The 21433-nt window shown below is 42.2% G+C and overlaps 2 protein-coding genes across 2 annotated transcripts; one reads left to right on the top strand and one right to left on the bottom strand.

The window, feature by feature from the left end:
• Positions 1–59: 59 nt before the first annotated feature.
• On the top strand, positions 60–7736 carry LOC124051181 (alpha-synuclein-like). The gene is made up of 6 exons (XM_046374234.1): positions 60–304; positions 671–829; positions 963–992; positions 2688–2830; positions 6446–6517; positions 7051–7736. Exons 2-6 carry the CDS (start codon positions 709–711, stop codon positions 7066–7068), a joined length of 384 nt encoding a protein of 127 aa, XP_046230190.1. The 5' UTR covers positions 60–304; positions 671–708; the 3' UTR covers positions 7069–7736.
• Positions 7737–9903: 2167 nt separating this feature from the next.
• Positions 9904–19838, bottom strand: nop14 (NOP14 nucleolar protein homolog (yeast)). Its single transcript, XM_046374233.1, has 19 exons — positions 19639–19838; positions 19049–19231; positions 17936–18070; positions 17655–17796; positions 17301–17446; positions 16708–16845; positions 16494–16616; positions 16266–16397; positions 15843–16158; positions 15579–15709; positions 15389–15474; positions 15137–15272; positions 14561–14662; positions 14173–14326; positions 13930–14089; positions 10977–11124; positions 10742–10860; positions 10470–10625; positions 9904–10373 (listed from the first exon to the last, which is right to left on the bottom strand). Exons 2-19 carry the CDS (start codon positions 19229–19231, stop codon positions 10277–10279), a joined length of 2604 nt encoding a protein of 867 aa, XP_046230189.1. The 5' UTR covers positions 19639–19838; the 3' UTR covers positions 9904–10276.
• Between the last annotated feature and the right edge of the window lie 1595 nt (positions 19839–21433).

Here is a 21433-nt window from a genome sequence, read left to right as displayed (position 1 = left end):
CTCTCGCATCAGCATCACAGGGTTCAATCGCTGCTCTTCTTCTTCTTCTTCTTCTTCTTCTCCATCACGGCGGCGTAGGAGGCGTCTGTCAAACCTGTGGAGCGTCCGTCCGTCCGTCCGTCCTTCTCTTTGTCTGTGTCCGTCTGTCTGTGTGGAAGACATCACACACATCGTCTTCAGAGTAGTTGTAGTTTGGGAACAAAAAGAAAAAAGCCAAACCGGTCTTGCTGCTCTTTGGGGAATCTCCGCGGTCATCCCGGAAGACTCATCACATTGTCATCTCGGAGGAAGTTGAAGCGAACAGGTGCGTGTCTCCTTTATTTCTTTTTCTCTTTCTTCTGAACATGTATAGTATTTATTATCATCTCCTTCATTATTTCATTTCCTCATCACATTGCAAGATCGCGGATCCGTTTCCCCTTTTAAAAATAAAAAAATCTAATTTATAGTAAATCCATTCATGATTTTCTTAGTTGGGCAGAAACCAATTCCTACAGGTGGGATTTTCAGCTGCACACACAGGCTGTTTCACACGATCATGCTGGCTTGACAAACCCGTCAGGGAGGAAAAGTAGGGCGGTGGCATCGTTTTGTGTGTGTGTGTGTGTGTGTGTGTGTTCTAATAATCCCGGAGCTCCTGTTCATTGCGCCTGTTTTGACATCCTCATAGCTGCGGGTGCGTATAATTTGGGAGCCAATCAAGCAGCCATGGACACGTTAATAAAGGGTTTCTCCAAAGCCAAGGATGGGGTCGTGGCAGCGGCGGAGAAAACCAAGCAGGGAGTGACTGGAGCGGCTGAGATGACGAAAGATGGGGTTATATTTGTCGGTGGGTACTGGGAAATTGAATTAACTGATGAGAATGTTGCTCGACAGAAAGCTTTAAAACGTTTTGATTTCGTATTACTGTTATTTCACACAAGTCAGAGACTAACTGAGCTTCACCTGCATTTCCTTTTCAGGTACCAAAACGAAGGACGGCGTCACAACAGGTAACAGCACATATTAATTCAGCTTCCAGTCCTCTTTTTAGTTTGACAAGCATGAATAACACGTGAATGAATTCAGAGCTCTTCTTGATAACATCACAGCAAAGTGTTAAAACTAAAAGATCTGTGAAATAAAAGCAATAGAAGGAGGGGGGGGGTCACTGGATCCTCGGGTGAGAGACCTGCTCTGTACCTCTGCAGGTGAGTAAGTGTCAGGTTTCACCACTCAACACAACCTGCCTAACTCCCCATGGAACCGGCCTTGCTATTTTTCATACATAACAAGCGGAGAAGGGACGCTGCCTTCTGTAGGCATCCAGGGACTTGGCTGGATAGAACACAAATATAAGATAGCAGAGTGTATTATTAAAGCCACTATCTTTTTTTTTTTCCTCTCAGTGGGGCCAAGCACCTTCACTGGACCCATGATCTGATCATCTGCTCTCAGGAGGGTCCACATACGATCCCCTATAGCAAAACTGTGGCTTAGTTTTGATTAATTATCATGTGAAACGCTCTCAAAATCCATCACCACACGGTGCAAAGCGTCGCGGATTCTCATTGTTTGTGGCTTGGTGCCCCTTAAAACCCCACGTCACTCGTTCTACATGTGCCAGCAGTGAGCAGCTCGATCACAGACAGATAAAAATGAAAATTATGTTGTTGTTTTTTTAACCCTGCTCTCATATCCTGCTAATAATCTCAAATTCCACTTGTTGAACACCACAATTCAACAGCACTGAGTGACCCTCCATATGCAGATGCATTTGTGAGCCTGTTGGTCGACACGTTCAGTCTTAATCTAACAAGCAGGACTCGCTTATTTCCAACACACCTCTCTAAAACAGTGAGAAAAGAAATGCCTCTGAAATCAGATGCACTCATATGCAAAATCACAAATTACACAACAATGCATCGTTCAGACAGTGGAAGGTGGGGTGAAACTCTGTGAGGGCTACAGATGAGTTCTGAAAGGAAAACGCCTCCAGGCTCTTCCTCAGGTTTGTCAGTAAAACCAAATAACAATGCAGGTGGCGATCCTGTTTCGAATCATTCTGCAGGGCGCTCCCGGCAGTAGAGTATTTAATATCTTTCATTTACCCAACAGATTTCAGGCCCAGTAATACAGGCAACAGCTTCCAAAATATTTGAAACCACTATTGCAACAACAGGCAAAATAACATCATGATCTCGTTCAGTTCGGTTTTATTTTCTACCCAGATTTGTCTCGGTGCTACGAACTCCTAAAGCAAGAAAGCTGTTAATAAAATGAGACTTAATGAAAGTATTGCTGTAAGAAAAAAACATCACTTTCTTTTACTTTTAATGAACTAAAATGTATTCCTGTTCAGTTCAGTACATGCAGGGATAGTCTTAAAGTGTTACCGTCCTCAGCTTCATCTGTTTACTTAACTGACTGGCTGAAACCACCACATGTTCAGAGTAACAGTAAAATTCTTTACACAACAGGGAGTAGTAATCTAATAGTGATTTCTATTTCCTGTCAACACCTATCACTGACAAATGGGGACGAGTCACTAAAAACCAGCACCGTTCAAGTTACGTTTCCTACTGTGAGATCTGTGTCATCTTCCTGTATTTTTCTACATGCTGTACCTCACAGGTATTGAGGCTCTTTAGAGGATATACACCCTCCTCAAATACTGTCCACTTCTCTTCTTCTTTTGTGACCTACAGTTGCAGGCAAAACCGTGTCTGGAGTGTCTCAAGTGGGTGGAGCTGTGGTTACCGGAGTCACCGCTGTGGCCCAGAAAACTGTGGAGGGTGCAGGCAATATTGTCGCTGCCACCGGATTGGTCAAAAAGGAACCAGCCAAGCAAGTAAGATACCTTTTGTGTAAACCTGAACTGAAATTAAAATGTATTGTAAGTATTTTTTTTAAGTGGTTTTTTAGCACCATCCCCACAGTGTTCTCCAGTGGGTGTGAATTTTTGGGTCTGACTGAGGATGTTGATCTACTAATTTGATTTGTACAGTATCTTTGTGGGCAGGCATTAAAAATAGTTTATAATATCACTTCAGCTGCAACAGCCGAGCTGGCAGCTAACCACCTGGTGGGCTGAAGTTATTAGCCATTGCTTAGCATTGTCCTAATGGCTCCATAAATTACTCTGACTTGTGATTCTTTCTAAATGGAATACAAATTTAACCGGACAATGGGTCCTCCTCAATGCTGGATGTTGTAAATGGACAGACGTCTTAAATTGCTTAGGGTATAAGGGCTTGTGAACATCTTGTATCCAAACTATGACATCGCTGGTCAGCAGCAACGCATGTTATACTGACATCCGAGCAACGATGGTCCTCAAATGTCAGCTGCCATCGAAAACATACGCCCACAGGCGGCAAGCTTAGATGGTTTATAAGAAATAAATGCTTTCACCCTTTTTAGAAAACTTCAAAAATATGCACAAGATCTGGAACATCATGACAGCTTGTGTTTCTGTACACGACGTAGACTCGTACACTGTCAAACCCACCTGTGGAGACGGTAGTTTGCATCACAGCGCGTCCCTCCATTTCATGACCGGCTGCCAGCTATAACTCTTCACTGTGTCAAAATGGCCTCCTGACCTTGAGTCATTTGTCATCACTTCTCATGTCTGCTGTGCGTCTTTCTCCCCTGAAATGAAAGTCGTTATATATATTGTTAGCTTTCCCACATTGTTCATCAGTCAGTCTGGCCATCGTTTGCGCCAAGGCAGAGGAGGAGGAGGAGGAGGAGGAGGAGGAGAAAGAGGAGGAAGTTTACCGTAGCAAACAATGCACTGCTGCTACACATGTCAGATATGAAGAATGATGATCCTTTCCCCTTTTTTTAAAATACATTTTTGGCCGTCTGTGTCTCTCTAGTTTATGTTCTCCTTCTCTATAGCAAGGACATACTTTAAACATTTTTAAAGGTTTAACGGATTCAGTATGTCTCCACAAGAAATTATTCACCTGCACAAAATATAATTAAGCCTCTGAAACTTCTTTCTATTTGACTGTTTGTAATGAAATTCCAGTGTGATCTGATAAAACAAAAATCGTGTACGTTAAAGGCGCCCTGAGGAGCTGCTGACCACGAGCGGGACTACTGAGTAATGTTTTTAACAAACAGGATCCACACTCCACTGGATGTTTTCATGTTAGTGCACTGATCAATAAATTTCACTTTTGTAGTAGTAATAATAATAGTTTTCACTTTTACTGCACATCAGCTCCTATCAGCACAAAAACTTTTCAAATGAGACAAACTTTTCAATACAAAGAGATGGTCCTCCAGTTCACGCTCTGCAGTGTTACACTAAAAAACAAAGCCATTACTGTTCTGTGCTTAAAGTTGTGCTAAAATTGGACAGAATTCTGAAGGGAGGAGCACATTTGCCTGTAATTACCCTCCTTTCTCATAATATTACTGTGACTAGCAGGATATGATAAGCCAATCAAATATTTCCCTGGGCAACGCAAAACACTTTGTTGATTGTTTGCTGTGATCTCCCGTCCCTTTAATTAGCGATGAAACACAAGGGAATCAATAACAACAATTCTGACACCAAGAGATAAGAGCGCACACTCACACTCACACACACACATTCAGCTTCACTTACCTGGCTGTGATTAGTGAAAAATACCCTGTAAAAAGATTAAATAGCAAAGAAATTATCAAGTTATTTTCCTTCCATTGGCAAAAAACTAAATACTAAATATTTTTCAAAACATTTAATTTCACTATCAAAACACACTTCCCACAAACATCCAATTGAAATCTTTCACCTTCATCAGCAGCTGTGTTATTAAGGCAGCGAGATAGCTAATCGCAGTGTTCACCCTGATGGGATAAAACACTGATGGAGCTCCACCTGGAATGTGATCAGTCTCATTATGAGGAACCCAGACAAGCCAAACTGGCAGGCAGAACAGACAAACAGATGGACAAACAGACGCAGAGTGGAAGTGACTGATGGGGAGATGGTGGACTGACTGACAGAGGAATAAACACAGATAACAACAAAAAAAAAGGGGGGGGGGAATCCTGGTATTCCCAGCGAGACATTGACATGCAGACAGCAGCAGATTGTCCTCATTTAACCATCATTCCCAGGCGGCACAGCCATTAAACGTCATTAATATTGATTTCGTTTAAAAATTGATGCCAGGTTGAGAAAGCCCATCAAAGATTGTCTCCTGTGTCTGGCGCGCACGCACACACACACACACACAAGCAAACAGAGGATGGTGGGAAGCTGATTAATCTCCTCATCTTGTTGTTTCACCAATTCATCAGCTGCTGGTGACTCATATCAGGAGACACACAAAAGGTAGGAAGGTAGAAGGAGAGGAAAATGACAATGAGAGAGAAGAGCAGGCGAAGGGGTAGAAAGAGTGGTGGGGAGCTGAGCAGGATACATGACAGGAAATAGAAAATGGCCTCAACAAACACCTGTATTATTGCGCAGATCATTTTGGTTGCTGTATTTCACGTCCCTAGGGAGCCATTTCTGCTTGGAAATTGCTTTGAAACAATTCAGAGACTGTAGTTGAGGTATTGCTTTGATTTGGTTTTGGAAGATTATGGTTTACACAGATGACTCGGGTTTGATTTGTCCTAAAAAAGTGAACAAACCTTTAACTTTTGCCCAAAGTTTAATCGAACCACAATAAAAGGACAAGGTAGCACCACTCAGTGTGTGTGTGTGTTTACATCAGCTCACGTCTGTCTGGCTCTACTGTGTGAACAGATGGAGGCTTGATGGGTGGTGTTAAATGCAACAGCAGGTGGAAAAGGTGCAATAACTAGTTTAAGGTTATGTCAGCCACAGATGAGGACATCACACACACACACACACACCTCAGCGCACTGTGACCGCTCCCCGTTTAAGAAGGTCAGCTCAATGGCACAGTGTAATCAAGGCACTCATTCAGCGAGACAGGAGGAACATCTCTCCCCTCCATCCCTCCACCCTTCATTAGCGCTTCATCCCTCATTGTTTAAAAGACAAAACGCATCGTTTGTAAAAAGGCTTTGAGAATGACACAGGAGGACTTTACAGCTGTTACAAATCACTGCTGCAGATAACTTTCTGCACTCTAAAGTCTATTTAACTGCATTCACATGCTCACAGGCTTGTACTTTGATTTCACGCAAAGGCTGTAGTCCCAAGGCCTTTGTGGACTACAAAGATGTACAGTCTGTGTACTTGTATGTACCATTTATAGCAAATGGCCAGTGTTGCTTAGACAAACAAACTTAATTAGCTCATCATTGTGGCTTCCCTAACAGGCCAGTATTAACACAAAAAAAGCTGCCAGTCCATGCCTTTATGTGTTCTCCATCCCGTTTACACACAGGTTAAATTCTTTCACTGTACGTGTACAGTAACTTCCATAAGATTATGCATTTATCAAGCTGGATCGAAGCTGAAAGTTCTCCTTTCATGTCTTTCTTCCAGGGCGACGATGCCTCAGCGGTACAAAACATGGCAGAGTCACCGGTTGATACTGACCCTGCCGACGCTACAGAGGTGAGACTCCACTGACAACATGACATGAAGCCGCATTTCAGTGTTAAAGAATGAACAGCTGACGGACAGAGAAGCAGTTCTAGCCAGAGGTGGACTGACTGAAGACCCTTAAATTCAAAACCTCAGTGAGGGGATTGAACACATCACATCTCTCATGAAAACCAAACCATTTAACTAAATCAGCTGGAACATAGAAATATATTATATTGCATTTGGTTGAGGCTTTTATTTTCAGTGCAGACTTTTGGACTGGCTCCCAGAGCTGTTAATCTTCCCAAGATGACATAGAACTCAACATTTTGGAGGTGAAAACTGACTTTGATTGCAAGCTGACAGCAGCCCCGAGCGATGACTGAACCACCTTAATGTGTGTTGTAACGTCACCTCAACTAGTTTAAACAGCTCCTGACATGTAACATCATCGCGCTGTACGTTAGTGTTACTCTGAAGGTTAAAATGGCCGCATCACAGCAGGTCATTTACATACAGGGCAGTAAACTCACCGCCCACCTCTCATCCCTCTTCTCTCGCAGGACGACACCGATGACTAAACCGCCCGAGGGCTCCACAATCAAAGATCAACGACAGAAAAACATTCCATGTCGCTCTGCCAAGTCCCCTTGTGCCTCGTTTTTGGTCCTTTCACCGAGTCTGTGCCCAGCGTCTGTGTGTGTGTGCGTGTTTACGTTTGTGTTGTAATGTCTGTACAGAGGCATATGTGCAAATGCCGTACAGAAAGAGAGATGTTGTTTGTGTGAGTGTATGTAGTGTGTGTCAGTCCTGAAAACGTCCTCAGGTGTGTGTCATCTGTGACCAGCTGTCATTTGCAGTAATTCCCTAACACTGCGAATGCCACCCGGTCACTGTATACGTGTGTGTTTTCCATGTGGCTCCATCAACAACTCAAACACAGAAATATAACACAATTTACCACTTCAAGCACCTAAGTGTCTCTATATAAATGAAGAATTTACAGTGATATGTTGGAAATGGAAGCATAATGATATTCTCTATTTTTGTCTGTAACCTGTCACTGTTTCTTGCGGTGCTGCTGAGCTATTTGTGCATTCATATTGTATTTTTTATGTTATCTCTGCTATAACGAATATATCTCATATTGAATAGACTTGAAAACCAAGAGCATGTAAAACTACTCAGCTTTACGGCTGTGATATGAATTTATTTGGAGTTAAGTGTTGAATAAAATACGCGAAAAGTGTGTTGTTGCTGATGTTTTGTTCATTTTTCTGTATCGTAACATATGGGGTCAGTAGTGTTTTTAGAGTCTGTATGGAAATAAGTCACCGTGAGGACAAAACACATTCAGAAGCATAAGGATAAATATTAAAGAAAGAACTGCAGATCTGAAAAAAACCAAGAAATACATGGAAAAGGAAAAACACACACACAAAGAGATCAGAAAGACTTCGGTTTATCACCACAAACAATTTGCTGAAAAAATTTGGTTTAAAGGGAGTAACAAACCTGCCTGTAAAACCTGTGTGTTGTAACAATAAAGCATGTTGACCTTCACTGTGTGCTGTATCCAGGTTTGTGTGTAATAAGAAAGAAAGAGGAGACGGATGTGTACTTACAAAAGGTCTGTCCTTGCAACCAACTCCTGCAGCATCTCCCCTCTGAGAGACAAGTTCTGCTTCATTAACATAAAGCTCAGTGAAGGCATCAGCAGTTTGTCTGTGGCTCACTATGCACCAATCTACAGCTGTGCTACATCTTCTTTTACTCTGCGCTACGCTGCTCAAGAGCGGCTTTTTTTTTTTTTGACAAATCTGTGTACACGCACACAAAAATCCCCTCCCCCCAAAATCGTGTTTTTAAAGCCACATTTCTAACGGATTGGCCTTGACGAAGCTCAGCAGTCCTAAGAAAACAGAATGAGTCATTTCATTTTTCACCTCCATTCCTTTCTAACGAATCCTGCAGAGAGGCCTTGGCCTTCCTCTCGTTACTGTCCATTTACCTGTCAATTCCGGTTTCCTGGAACCACACTGCTGACTCCAAGAGGCCAAAGACTCCTTGGTGTTGCTGTTCATCACAGCTCGGTGCAGAGGCGGGCACTATGACAACAACACCATGTTAAAGTTTTGTGGTTTTTATTGCTTATTTCCTGACTGATCATTTTCAACTCTGTGAAAAGTCCCAGATGAACCACAGCTTTAGTGTCATGCAACTATCCAGTGATAAAACATGTTAAACTGGCAAATAACATGCCTGAACAATAAAATCTTGAACTGAATTCAGTACTCAACTGAATTTGAGTGATTGTGATCAAAGACTGTGCCCATTGTGAAGGTAAACCAGTGCACCGACCAATCCCTCATGCTGACACACACACACACACACACACACACTGCAGTGAGCTGAAACAGGAAACTCGTGTTGAGCATTAAGACCATGTGACAAACCTGCACAATCAGTCTGATGTCAGAGATCCTCCAGCGCAGCAACAGGACACGAAAAAGACCCTCATGGACAAATTGAACACATGCAGGGACGGCAGAACCTGTTGCACATCAAGCTGAAGCTGGATGCAGCAGAGATTGCCACCTACAGGAAACTGTTGGAGGGGGAGGAGAAGACGCATGGAATCATCCTAAAAGGCTGAAACGGGTGAGATGGTTTAAAAGAAAACTGCTTAAGTCGGTGTACAAAGCAGCCACAGGGAACCACAGATCTGTTAGACCCAACCAACCCAGCGTTAATCAGCTCTTTGTAGCAACAGCAACACCGTAACTCCATTTCCCCAAAATACAACATCTGAATGTCTGACTGTCACAAAACTATTGTTAAGGTTAGGATTAGGGAGACTGTTGGATGTGGTCTTCACATTCGTTGACAAGAAAAATACAGAATGCCAGACTTATGCTCCAAAAGTAAATATTAAGAAAAAAAAATCCATCTCTATCACTGTTATCACAACACACTACATCCCTCCACCACTAAAACCTTGTGTCAACTCAAAGATGCCTGCCTGACGACTGTACACCCACTCTGCAGGATTTACTGAAAAATAAGTGACTCTACAATTCTCACTGTCTGCTTTATCTCTTCTCCTGATTTCATGCAGGCATTCAAACACATCATCATCATTACTGTTACAATCCTGTACGGCTGTGGCTTCATTCTCATTTAAAAAAATAATATGAATATAAAAATAAAATGACAAAACTACCCGAGAACTACCTTGATGTTTTCTGTGACTCTCTGTCATAAACACACGTGAAATAACTGAAAGTTGAAGCTTCACGAATGAGCACAGACTGTGTTTGCTCATCCTGTACACAAGTCAGCATTACCCATCTTAGCAATTTATGTAAATTAGTTATGGAGCTTGACTGGAAACATATGCAATTGATGAAGAAAAATAAAAGAACAGAATTATATTTTATTTTTTTTTTCTATTGTGATGGATTGTGGCGGCAAACAGTCAGAATGTGAACCAAATATTCACTGTTTTGACTGACACTTTGAACAACAGTATCCAGTCCTCACATCAAAACGCCTACTTCAGAATATCTGACAACTCGGCATGCATTTCTGAAAGCCATTTCTCAAACAGTATAAAATATGCAACATGGAATTTATCCTCAGGATTAAAAAAAGAAAAAAGACGCAGAGAGTTTGCAGTTCCACAGATTTCAGTCTCGTACAGGTTGTGGTCCACAGCTGGATGCGAGATGTCCCTTTGACAGGGAACAGCTAACGGACAGAATCGATGGGAGACCGAGATTCTGTAGTTCACTTCCTCTTCCTCTTCTTGAGGGCCTTCCACTCTCCCTCCTGAGTGGCCAAACTGCCCATGAGTTCCTTCACTTTCCTCTTTCTCTCTGCATCTCTGAGCGAATAAAACAAAAGAAATGTTAGAGGCTTTTACCAACAGAGGCATTTCACAGAAACATTTTGGCTTTGACACCTCGTATGTTATCCCCACCTGTTCATGACCTCACTGAGCTTCTCTCTGGCCAGGAAGCGCGAGTCCTTCCTGATCTCCCTCAGGGCACCCTTGAACTCCTTCTTGTACTTGTGCTTCAAACGCTCCTTCTCTTTCTCTTCTCTGGTGCTGCCACGCTTCTTTCCATAGTCCAACCTGACAAACATTAAAGAAGCAAATGAGGTATTTAAAAGCAGATACCAACACATGTCAATTCTTTATCTCAGATTCTGGGTGATGCCATTAATTTTGTTAAAAACACTTTTTCTTACACTTCAACAATTTTGGGTGTGAGGAGCTTCAGAGGAATTGGCTTCTTCTTTTCTAACACCAGTCGGCAGTGAGTCACAGGAGCACTGCTGATGGTCTCCAGGATCTCACGGTTTAGCTCCTGCAACAAAACAACAAACATAGGACACACTAAAAACCAGGTACTCTGAGAAAAGAACATCAAAAACTGAGAAAGAGACACACACACCACTGTATGAAACCCTCTTTGGTACCAACCTGTAAAACATCTGGTAACGTTTGGGCTGAAAGATATTTGGAAAGCAATGTTCTGATTGGCTGGAAGATGCATGTGAAAGACAGAAGGTCTTTGTAGAGCAGGCAGCACCGCTTCACCAGGTCCAGGCAAGTGGACAGGCACATCAACCTGCACACATAAAAATAGATGAACTTTATAGTTTGGTCATTGTCTCATGGTGATTAGTCTACCTGCACTGCATTTAGCTCGAGCAACACTTTGAGCCACATGCTAAACCAACATATTGAAGAATTTTGAGTTCTGATGAGGTCCAAATCAGAGGACCATCAAAGATGTACAATGAAGAAGAAGAGGAATCACTTTATTGGCAGCATATATATTTTTACATATACACACTGAATTTGTCTTCTGCATTTGACCCATCCTTAGTTGAACACACATGCAACACCCGGCAAATTACCAAGGACCAACTGACGGAGCAAAAGGCCAACGTTGCCATCTCCGCAGCCATGATGCTAGCATAGCTGACAACAACCAGATGACAAGCTCTGATTAATGAGTCTTGCTTGAGTAGTCTGCACAGCAAGACCGTGCAACTGTCCAGTCAATCGGACAACGTGGTCGTTTTGCTGTGGAAACCATGACAAAATCTACTGTTCTTCACTATTACTCCATCAGGTCACAAATACATGAATTCATTCACACATGTTCAGTGTACACTCACTCTGTCCTCCTTCCCCACAAACAGGCTGCAGCACCCTGACAGTAATTACCACAGCGACCACACTCACTTCACACACAGCTGCTGGTGTCCACGTGTCAGTGTGAGGCCTGAAGGAGTGCAGAAATTAGAAGACGGCTGGGCACCCAGGTGTGAGGAGCAGGAGTCAGGTGCAGTGCTGCTGTTCATTACGGTGGAGCAGACTGGACTGAACCAGACCTCCAGGGAAGGTAATTTAAAGACAAGTATTGAGGGTTACAGTAAGTCTCACTCTGAGTCATTACGAATTAAAAAACTGCTTAAGTGAGTGTATGCTTTTGGTTAGTGATTAAAGAGGGGAAAAAAAAAAACATGCTTAAAAATTTTGATTTTCATTCTTGTGACTCATAAGGTTTACATGTTTTTCTTTTACAAATACAGACATTAAATTAAATTAATTTCTAACATAAACCAGTTTGAGCTTGAGTCAGAGTCTTGTGTGAGTATTCATTTTTAGTTGAGCACAAATAAAAAAAAAATGTATATTCTCCCAAACTGTGCACAATCATGGTCCCTCGAAGCCTGTTTGCAAGCTTTGCTGTGTGCCCACACACCAGCTGCTGTGTGAAAGCACGCTGGCGACTCATCAGAATCACACGAGTGGATGCATCAGCTCTGAGCCATACAGTCTGTACAGGTAAACACACTTTAATAGCTTATCTTAGGTTTTTGAATCTGTACAGTGCTGGTCAGTAATGCAGAAACTCATCACACATCATCAGGAATGCAGGACATCTTTTTAAGTATTTTAAAACTAGTTAAGAGAAGAGATCTCCGAGTGCATGTTTGCTTTCATTTTATCTTTATTTTTTTTTTCCTTTTTATGCCTAAGAACAAATAGGCTTGTCTTCGCTTGTACAAAATGTGACATAATCAGTCTCAGTTTATCTTTTCCTGTCTTGCAGTTTCATTTTTTGGTGGCTTTATTCTGGTCCAAACTGAATACGAGAAGCCGTGTGAAGACAAAAGGATTTCTCACACTTTATCTCCTCCCTCCCTCCCTCCCTCGTCCTACTGGGCCTATAACTGTCACGAGGCAAGTTTTCACTGCCGTTATTAAATGGCATTGTTACAGACTCAGTTCCTGAGTAGCCAATTAAGGTATTGTGAGATCTTGTTGTTTCCAAATGCCACGTCTCTGGGCATCAGCTGAATATACAGGAAAACACACACAATACGGGAAACCTGTGAAGGGTTTTGGCTTCAATTTTGAAAACATTTGGGAATGTGAAACAAATAAACAAGGACCAGTAAGTAGTTACAGAGTTATAGAAATGCTCTTGTTATCAAAATCTCTCCGACATGTCTGGATTGGTTCACATTTTTTCAAGCCTTGCTTAAAAGATTTCTCGCATGCCCGTGTTACAATGAAGGACTTAATAATTCCCTATAATTGTTCCTCCTATCCTCACAGGCTGTGAAGACTTCTCGTTCTAAAATTACTCCAATAGAAGAGTTGGAGGGCAAAAATTGCACCCCTCATTCTGTACACAAACGTGTTTCAAAGTTCAACTGAAGCTGACATGTTTTTCTCCTTCGTACAACATTTCCTGTAGGAAATTGTGAAGCAATTTCTTGGTTTTTAATGTTGCATGGATAAAAAAAAAAGTGAGTGCTCCTGAGAGGCTTGTTTCACAGACTCAGACAAGCCGTTTCCCCGTTTTCAGCAACACTGAGCTAAGCTAACCATTTCCTTCCATATTTGACCGACATGAGAAAAAAAAAAGCATCCTTCAAGGCGTAAATGCCTGTAATCCGATGCAGAAAGAAAGGACATGTTTAGCCTTAATGACTAAAACACTCATTAGCACCATGTTACATAACTCAAGCTGTTAACTAGGCCAAAGATTAAAGGTGCACAGACTCAAGGAGGTTATGTGTGGGATGGAGAATGAAAGTCGACAGACACATTGCTGTTAATGGCAGATTCTGCCGCTGTTAACAGACCTGTATTCTTCTCAGGATGAATCATATCTGTCCCTGCAAAACTACTGAATGCAATGTTGTCTGTCTACTTAATAAAAATAGCTACATTTGGAACCACATAACCAATTTTTTCTTCTTAGGTTACTATCAACGGCGTTTTTTTCCATGTTGTGACAGAAAATGGTAAAATATTTTGTGAACTGATTGAAACAGAGACAAATGAGTGTGTGGTTTAGCAGTTTGACCATGTGCTTTGCCTCCAGATGTACAGCCCACTCTGTTCCTACCTATGGTGATCACTCTCAAGGTCGTTTTTGAGATCCAGGTGTTGGGTGGCAGACAATGGGAGGCTTTTCTTGCTCCAGCTCTTGCAGGACTCAGAGTCTGACAGCACCAGCAGATCACTGCACTTCCCTGACGGTCTAAACGGCGGCACCACAGCGTAACCTGCAACACGTCAAAGTCAAAGTTTATCCGCTCGGTTTCATCTTACAAGTGAGTGGTGTTGTGAAACACAAGCGAGCACACACCTAGAGAGGTCTTGTCCTGCACGGCCAGATGTAAAGTTCCAGCCAGGAAGTTGACAAGCTCAGGAACGAAGCGCTTTGAAAAAGAGACGTACTCCACTGCCAGACAGCACAGCACTAGTCCTGACGTCAAGTCCTTTAATGATCTCACCGGACACTAAGGATGCACAAATCATGGACAAAAAAAAACCCACCCACAGGCATATTAATAGCATTAGAGATGAAAACCAAACACCGATTCTTCTGGTGACTTTGAGGTATCAAAGTGCCGGATTCAAAACAGATTTAGAGATGATGATGATGATGATAATACAGAGGCAGGAAAGAGTGAGGACAGTACAAAAAGAGCTCCAACAACACAGACAATAGACACAATAAAAACTGTGTGTACCTTGGTGAGAGCCTGGCTGATGTAAAGCAGTGCTGGAGTGGTAACAGGATGTCTGAAGTCGGAAGTTGGAAACAGCAGAGCCGTCACCTTCAGGTAGATAAGCTTGAAACACAAGAACACAAATATACTTATTTGATAGTAAGAGCAAGGGCATGTTTTCCACTGGGTTCATAACTCCTTTGCTCCCAAAATGGCTTTTATGCTGTTTATCTAGATAGATAGATACTTTATTGATCCCGAGGGAAATTCAAGAAAAACTGGTTGTACCCATATTCGAACCCCGTTCCCCAAGACCATTTAGCAGGTCAGCTGTATCTGTACCTTTAGTTACAGTGCTTATTCTCCTAAAAATACACGACAATCGAACATCAATCAGAGAAATCAGTATGTGTAGAGAACATGTAAATACAACATCATCTATACTTATAGTTACAGTACATCTATAGCTATGTCAGCACCAAGACGACATGAGATTTTAAGACTAGAATGGGTACAAGGCTGTGAGCCGACACTCTAAAATCTCTACCCACCCTGGTGAACATTCAACATGCTTATGTCACAACAAATAATCCATACCATGTCTAGTGTTGGGAAAGCAGCGTGCCCTTTGACCTCAAGCACCTCCTCCATGCTGTGTGCAGCGTCTCTGAGGATGCTCTGCATACCTGTACAGGCTGTTTCTGGAAACAACTGGCACAGGGCATACAACTCTCTACAGTGAGACAAAAGAAAAACAAGAGCAGGGATGAACCAAAATGCTTAGTTTTGAGGGTTAAATATTTGAATCAGTAGGTAACTTTGAGGCAGAAAAACATTTTTTGAACTAACGGTATGAGCTTATCTATGGTGGTGAGTTCAGGTGGACTCCAGGTGGCCAATTCTCCAATGTACTCCAACAGAAAGCCAAACAGTTTCTGAGACAAACAGGGATAGCACTGTAAGTTCAAACAGCACTGAGCACAAACCTAAAAGCGCCTACAGGGACAGAAGTACTAAGTAATAAAACTCCATATTGTACCTGCAGTTTGAGCTTATTGCCTACAGCCAAACTAGGATGGTTGCACTTCTGAGTCCTGGCCATGATGAGGCGCTGGTTGTCCGGGGTGTGGCCACAGAGTAAATCTTTCAGGTCGCTGTAGCTCTCTGGAGCTACGGCAGCGAGGAAAACAGAAACAACAAATTAAAAGTTAAAAGATTTGCCTTTTTAAAGTCAGGGTCTCATTAGAATCAGATTTAAACAACACGGGTGCTGAGTTTAGTTTTGTTCATCTGTTTCTGTTACCGTTAAATGTGTATGGAAGTTCTGCTTTAGCTGCCTCCTGCTGAGCTTTCAGCTCCTCTTTGCTCAGAATCTTCTTCTGCTTGGTGCTAGTCTCTTCATCCTCCTGTTTTCTCTCCTCATCCTCGCTTTCCTGCTCGGACTCCAGGTCTGAGTGACCATCCTCTTCTTCACTACTGCCCTCCGGCTCCTCTTCGTCCTCTTCTTCCTCCTCTTCATCCTCCTCATCCTCCTCCTCCCCCTCCTCCTCCTCCTCTCCTTCTTCTTCTTCGTCCCCATTTTCATCCTCAGACTCTTCTCCAATGTTCCATTTTCCATCCTGGGAATACAGAAGAAATGTGAATTAAACACATTCTGTATTAACATATAAACCAATAAAAAAAAAGTAAAAAACGTTCCAGAAATAAACCAGCTCCTCTCTCTTACCTCATAAGCCAGAGTCTTCTTGTCTTCCTTATCCAGGATGAAGCCATCATTGAGGTCATCAGCAGACATGTGATTCTGACTCTGCACAGTGTCCCCAACTTCTTCACCCATCATCCTCCTCAGACGGTCAGCCTGGAGAAAACGCAGAGCATTAAAATACGTTAAAACAACAACTGTATATGACACCGAGACAAAAGGTTCAACACCTGCCCCGCACTGTGGACATACCTCTAGTTTCTGCAGCTTCTCCCTTGCTTCCCGGGCGAGCTCCTCTGGGGTTTTCATCTTCTCAGAGGGCTGAGCCTTCATCTCGAAGCCAAGCTCTCTGACCATCATGTCGTACTCTTCCGGCTGAGACACACAGAGGAAGTAAAGCCAGAGAGCAAAGATCAGGCCCTGACACTCGTGAATGAAGGCAGCTGACTGATCAGTTTGATCCTACCTTGGGCTTCTCCTCTGGTTGGTCTATACTTTCAGCTTTGGGTGCCTTTTTCACCATCAGAGCCTGGATGCTCTTCCACTCTTGATCCAGCTTCTCAGTCAGCTCCTGTGCCTCCTCTTTCTGTACCTGTCGCTCACGCTAAAAAGTAGGAAAAAAATCTGAAGTTAATTACATGGACCACAAGGCTGGTAACATTTTGTACTTTGTTCTTAATTATTTTCTGAAAAAAGGGTCACTAGTATATTATTACATTTTTTTTTTTTTAAATGCTTAATAATTTCCTTTAACCTTTTCCTTAAACTAAACACTGATGTTTTAAGCAAAGATTCCTGAAACAGTAAAAACATGTATTTAATAGCTGGACAATGATTTTATGGCAGCGAGCAATAAGCTACACAGACAATACCTGTTGGTTTTGCTTGTTTTGTCCACTAAAAAAATAACACAAGCTATCAAGAGACTTGGCTTTCACAACTAAATATGATTCCACATGAGGAGAGTGTAATTCCCTTGTTGGCATTTATCAGCGTTTCACAGGGTGAAAAGGTCTGCGTGGAACCTGATTAACAAACAGGGTTAGGTTATTGGCTCACCTTCTCCTGCTTGGACTTCCGGATGAGCTCCTCAATGAGCTCCTGTCTGGACTTGGCCCTCTGACTTCCTTCTTCCTCCTGCGAATCCCCTGATGTTTTCTTTTTGAGGAGGCCCCCTCCTCCAAAGTGGGAGGCAGTCAGCTCAGCTACATAGGAAAGAGGAGCATCACTATTATGTACCAGCTTTGTCATCTATAACACCACTTATCAACTAAGGAGTAAACGAGCACACCCGAAAGAAGAGCTGATACTGAATATTTATAAGATTATTCATGAACATCCAAAGGTCAAAGAAGAGTAAGGTACCACATCAACTTATGTCAGATTAGCCTTCTGTTCATTTGATGTTTTTACCTGACAAAAGGCCTTTCTCTTCTGATTCATCGTCACTATTCACAGTGTCATTGAATTTCTCCATCTCAGCCAGCGACTGGCCATAATGAGTCAGCTCCTCCTCCTCATTCAGGTTGTACACATCCTTCTTATCGTGGACACGCTGAAACGCGAAGCAAAGTTTGACTGAAAGTCGAGTATACATTGTGACATTTGTTCTTACTTTTGCAATCCAAACGGAGAAACTCTACTTTGTCTCACCGTGCGTCCTTACGGGTGGTAGAAACGATTACATCACTCACCTGTCTCTCCATCGCGAACCTCTGTAGGATTTTGTCTTCAGGTGCCATCTTGGTGTCATACTCTCCAAAACGTCTGTCAATTAATTTGTTAGACTTGTTCTTCTGTTTGTATTCCTTCAGGAGGGTTTCTTTTCTCTACAGATCCAAAAATTAAAAAAAAAATGCTTATGATTTCTGTCCACTTACTACTACCACACACACACACACAAAACTCCAACACGCTACAAAAACATGATTCTTTAGAGAGTTGAGTCGAAGCTGCTTCAGTGTTCAGTCAATGTGATCTACTAAGCAGCTTTACTCAACTCCCACGTACACATACAAGCAAAGCCGCAAATCAAAGAGTTTAGTTTGGTTAAAGTGTGCAGATTCTACTTTTATCCTCACTTTAAACTTGAGCTTAGTTTTGTTCCTGTTTCTCTCCATCTTTCCAAAACTCTCAGCCTCTCCCACGATGATACTGCGAGCAACAGGCTTCGCAGCACAGACAGTGTTAGATGGATAATGAGCTGTGACCCATGGCTGCCAGATAGAGTGCTACAGTAGAAGTTACTTTTATTGATTTTTTTCACTTGACCAGATGGCAGAATCTTTTCTTATTTAGTCAGCATCTGCCTTCATTTTCTTTATTTTGCCATACTGATGAGGTTTGTTTCACACTGACATTTTACATGTGTATTTGCAGCTGCAGCTTTATTAAGTTTAAATTAATTCAATTAATTTAATTACAACATTAATTCACACATGACCCTTTTTGCCAAACTACACTAAAGACTACAACAGTGGTAGTTGAGTTGATGAGGATTTTGCATTTAAGTAATTTGCAACATAAATTAACTCAAAATATCTCAATTGTCAAAATTTTTCACTGAAAGAAAAACACGCTTCTCTGACTTAACTTTGTCAAGTGCAATAACCATGTTCACAATGTGAGCTGATTCCATGGCATTCTGGATAAACTTGTGTTACAGCAACAGCAATTACACCATTAAAAGATGAATATTTGAGAGGTGAACTGCACCTTTTCACAGTATCATGCTGATGGTGTTTGGAGTGTCGATGAAGGATGTCTGAACGTTTAAGGATTCCTTTAGACTGACGGTACCTTCATACCTTATTTATGGCCTTGGATCGAGACACACCAGGCAGCCCTACGTCGTGCTTGGTTTTTCTCCCCAGGATATCGAATTTCTTCCTGTTGATTTTCACCTCAAACGGGTTGTTTTTGATCACGGTAGAGGTTTTGGATTTGGACACCTTGTCAGCAAGGCTCCTCTTCTTCGGTGCCTTCCCCATCTGTAAGTAGAGGACTGATGAGCAACGAACAACACTGATATTAAAGACTATTATCCGATTACTTCTCCTAAGTCTGAAGAATTTCTTTTGAATCTACCATTTGACACATCACATGAATTAAAAGTATGTTCTTTTAACTACCGCTATTCTGGTGACAGATTGATTAATTGCTGATATAATGGAACAGTTCATTTTCGTCTCAAATACTCCAGCTAACATTAGCTAACAGTTAGCTTTTAGAGCATTTTTACGACAACGGTGACATGTATGCGAAAATAAATCACATGTAATAAAAACGACGATGTGACAGAAATTGGAAGCAGGTGACTTTATAGTTAACTAGCTTCATCATGAGACGTTAACAGTTTGTAAACAACCTAACGTTAGCTATGTTTAGCTAAGTTTACCTTTTAGCCGCGTTTGGGATTCCAGGTAATTAAATCCAGGCGGAAGAAAACATGGGACAATCGCGATTTACCAACGCTGCGTTCAATAAGTTTTACTTTACACTTTTGCTATCCACGTTGTTTCACCGAATTTCCATTTCCAGCGTGCACAAACCTGAGGTCAAAGTTCAAAACAAATGAACAGACAAGAGCTACTTCCGGTGTGAGTTTCTGTGCACACAGCGCCTCTAGCGTTGACAATTAGAAGTTCAGCATTTAAAATACGGCCACTGGGTCTGGGGCAGTCTCATGGGGCTGCCCCAGGACTGTCTGTGAGTTAGAGGGTTCAGTTACACCTGACTGAAAGGTGGAGGGCCCATTCACACCTGCACTCGCAGGCACTGCAGCACAAAGGAACAAAAACACTGATGACCATAAAGTTCATGTTAAAAGTGTCCTAATTCCCCCTTTACAGTCTGATGTTTTATTGTACATGTTTAGTGATTTACTCATTTGACTCTTATTTATTCTACTGGAGTCTTGAACTGGAACTGCAGGACAAAGGACACACATCCAGAGTCGATGTTAACCCTCCTTCTATTCTAATTTTCTCCAAACTGCTTGTGTGCAAATGAAGAAACTGTATCACCAGCATAATGCACATCAAAGCAATAATCACAAGCTTTTCAGGAGCATGGAAAAGTAATCAGTGATACCTGATGATATCTATCCCTAACCTTTACTTTGTGTCTTACCTGATCCTGGCTATAAACACCGTCCTGGTTGTACCGGTTACCTGTCTGCATGGTGTTTTGACCATACAGTGGTCCCTGGTACACGATGGGAACAGCCTTTCTAACGCTGGGCCCCGGAGCAGCCATGGATGGACCAGGCTGCTGAAACCTGCATGAAGCTTCTCCCAGGGGCACGACGCCACCTCCCGAGCTCGAAACCTCCATTGGCTGAAGGCGGATGTTGCCCCCAGGCGCAAGGCCACGGGGTGGAGGAAGAGATGGAGGTGGAGGTTCAGAGATGGTTGTGTCTCCCAACATTTCACTAATCACTGCCTTTACAGTGGAAAGTATTTCCTCCCACATCACGTCCTTCAATACACGCTCAAACTCTTCTTTCAAGTCTATTGCTGTCTGTCTCTTTGACATGGAGACTTGTGGACGGTTTTCCTCAAAAATATACATAGTTCTCGCTGTGGAGCCTGGAGGTGGAATGAACCCAGAGAATCAGAGTTCTGATGTGGAACAGAAACTGTGAATTTATTTACATGTTCCATTCCAGGAGAAGATTCTGCATGGTCAGATTGGTCAAAAGCAACCAAGTGCATTGCAATTGAAGCACAGTTTTTATGTAGACTACTTGTACTTCACAAGTGAATTCATCTTCATCCTCATCTTTACTAACTGCTACATAATTGCTGCTTATAGATAGATAGATAGATACTTTATGGATCCCGAGGGAAATTCATTAGATATATATATATGTATATTCTTTAATACATCCTAAATATAATCCACAGGACTTTAACTTGTTAGTATTTTTACTCAGTTTAAACATGTGACGACTTCTTCCACCGCTGACCCCTGCACTTCATGATTAATGTCTGCATCTCTTTTCTGCCCACTGGAACCCTTCTTATTTCAGTCCTACGCACAATAAACTTTGTTTGTAATGCACCTTTCATTCACGAGATGCTGTCCAAAGTGCTTCACAGGGTCAACATGCTAAACACGTGAGCATTTAGTCTCACAGAGCTACCGGCAGGAGAGACAGCTGGCTCAAATGTTTGTATAAAATGACCGGA

Source organism: Scatophagus argus, chromosome 20 (genome assembly GCF_020382885.2).
Source record: "Scatophagus argus isolate fScaArg1 chromosome 20, fScaArg1.pri, whole genome shotgun sequence".
Lineage (NCBI taxonomy): Eukaryota > Metazoa > Chordata > Actinopteri > Scatophagidae > Scatophagus > Scatophagus argus.
This window is presented reverse-complemented; position numbering and strand designations above follow the sequence as displayed.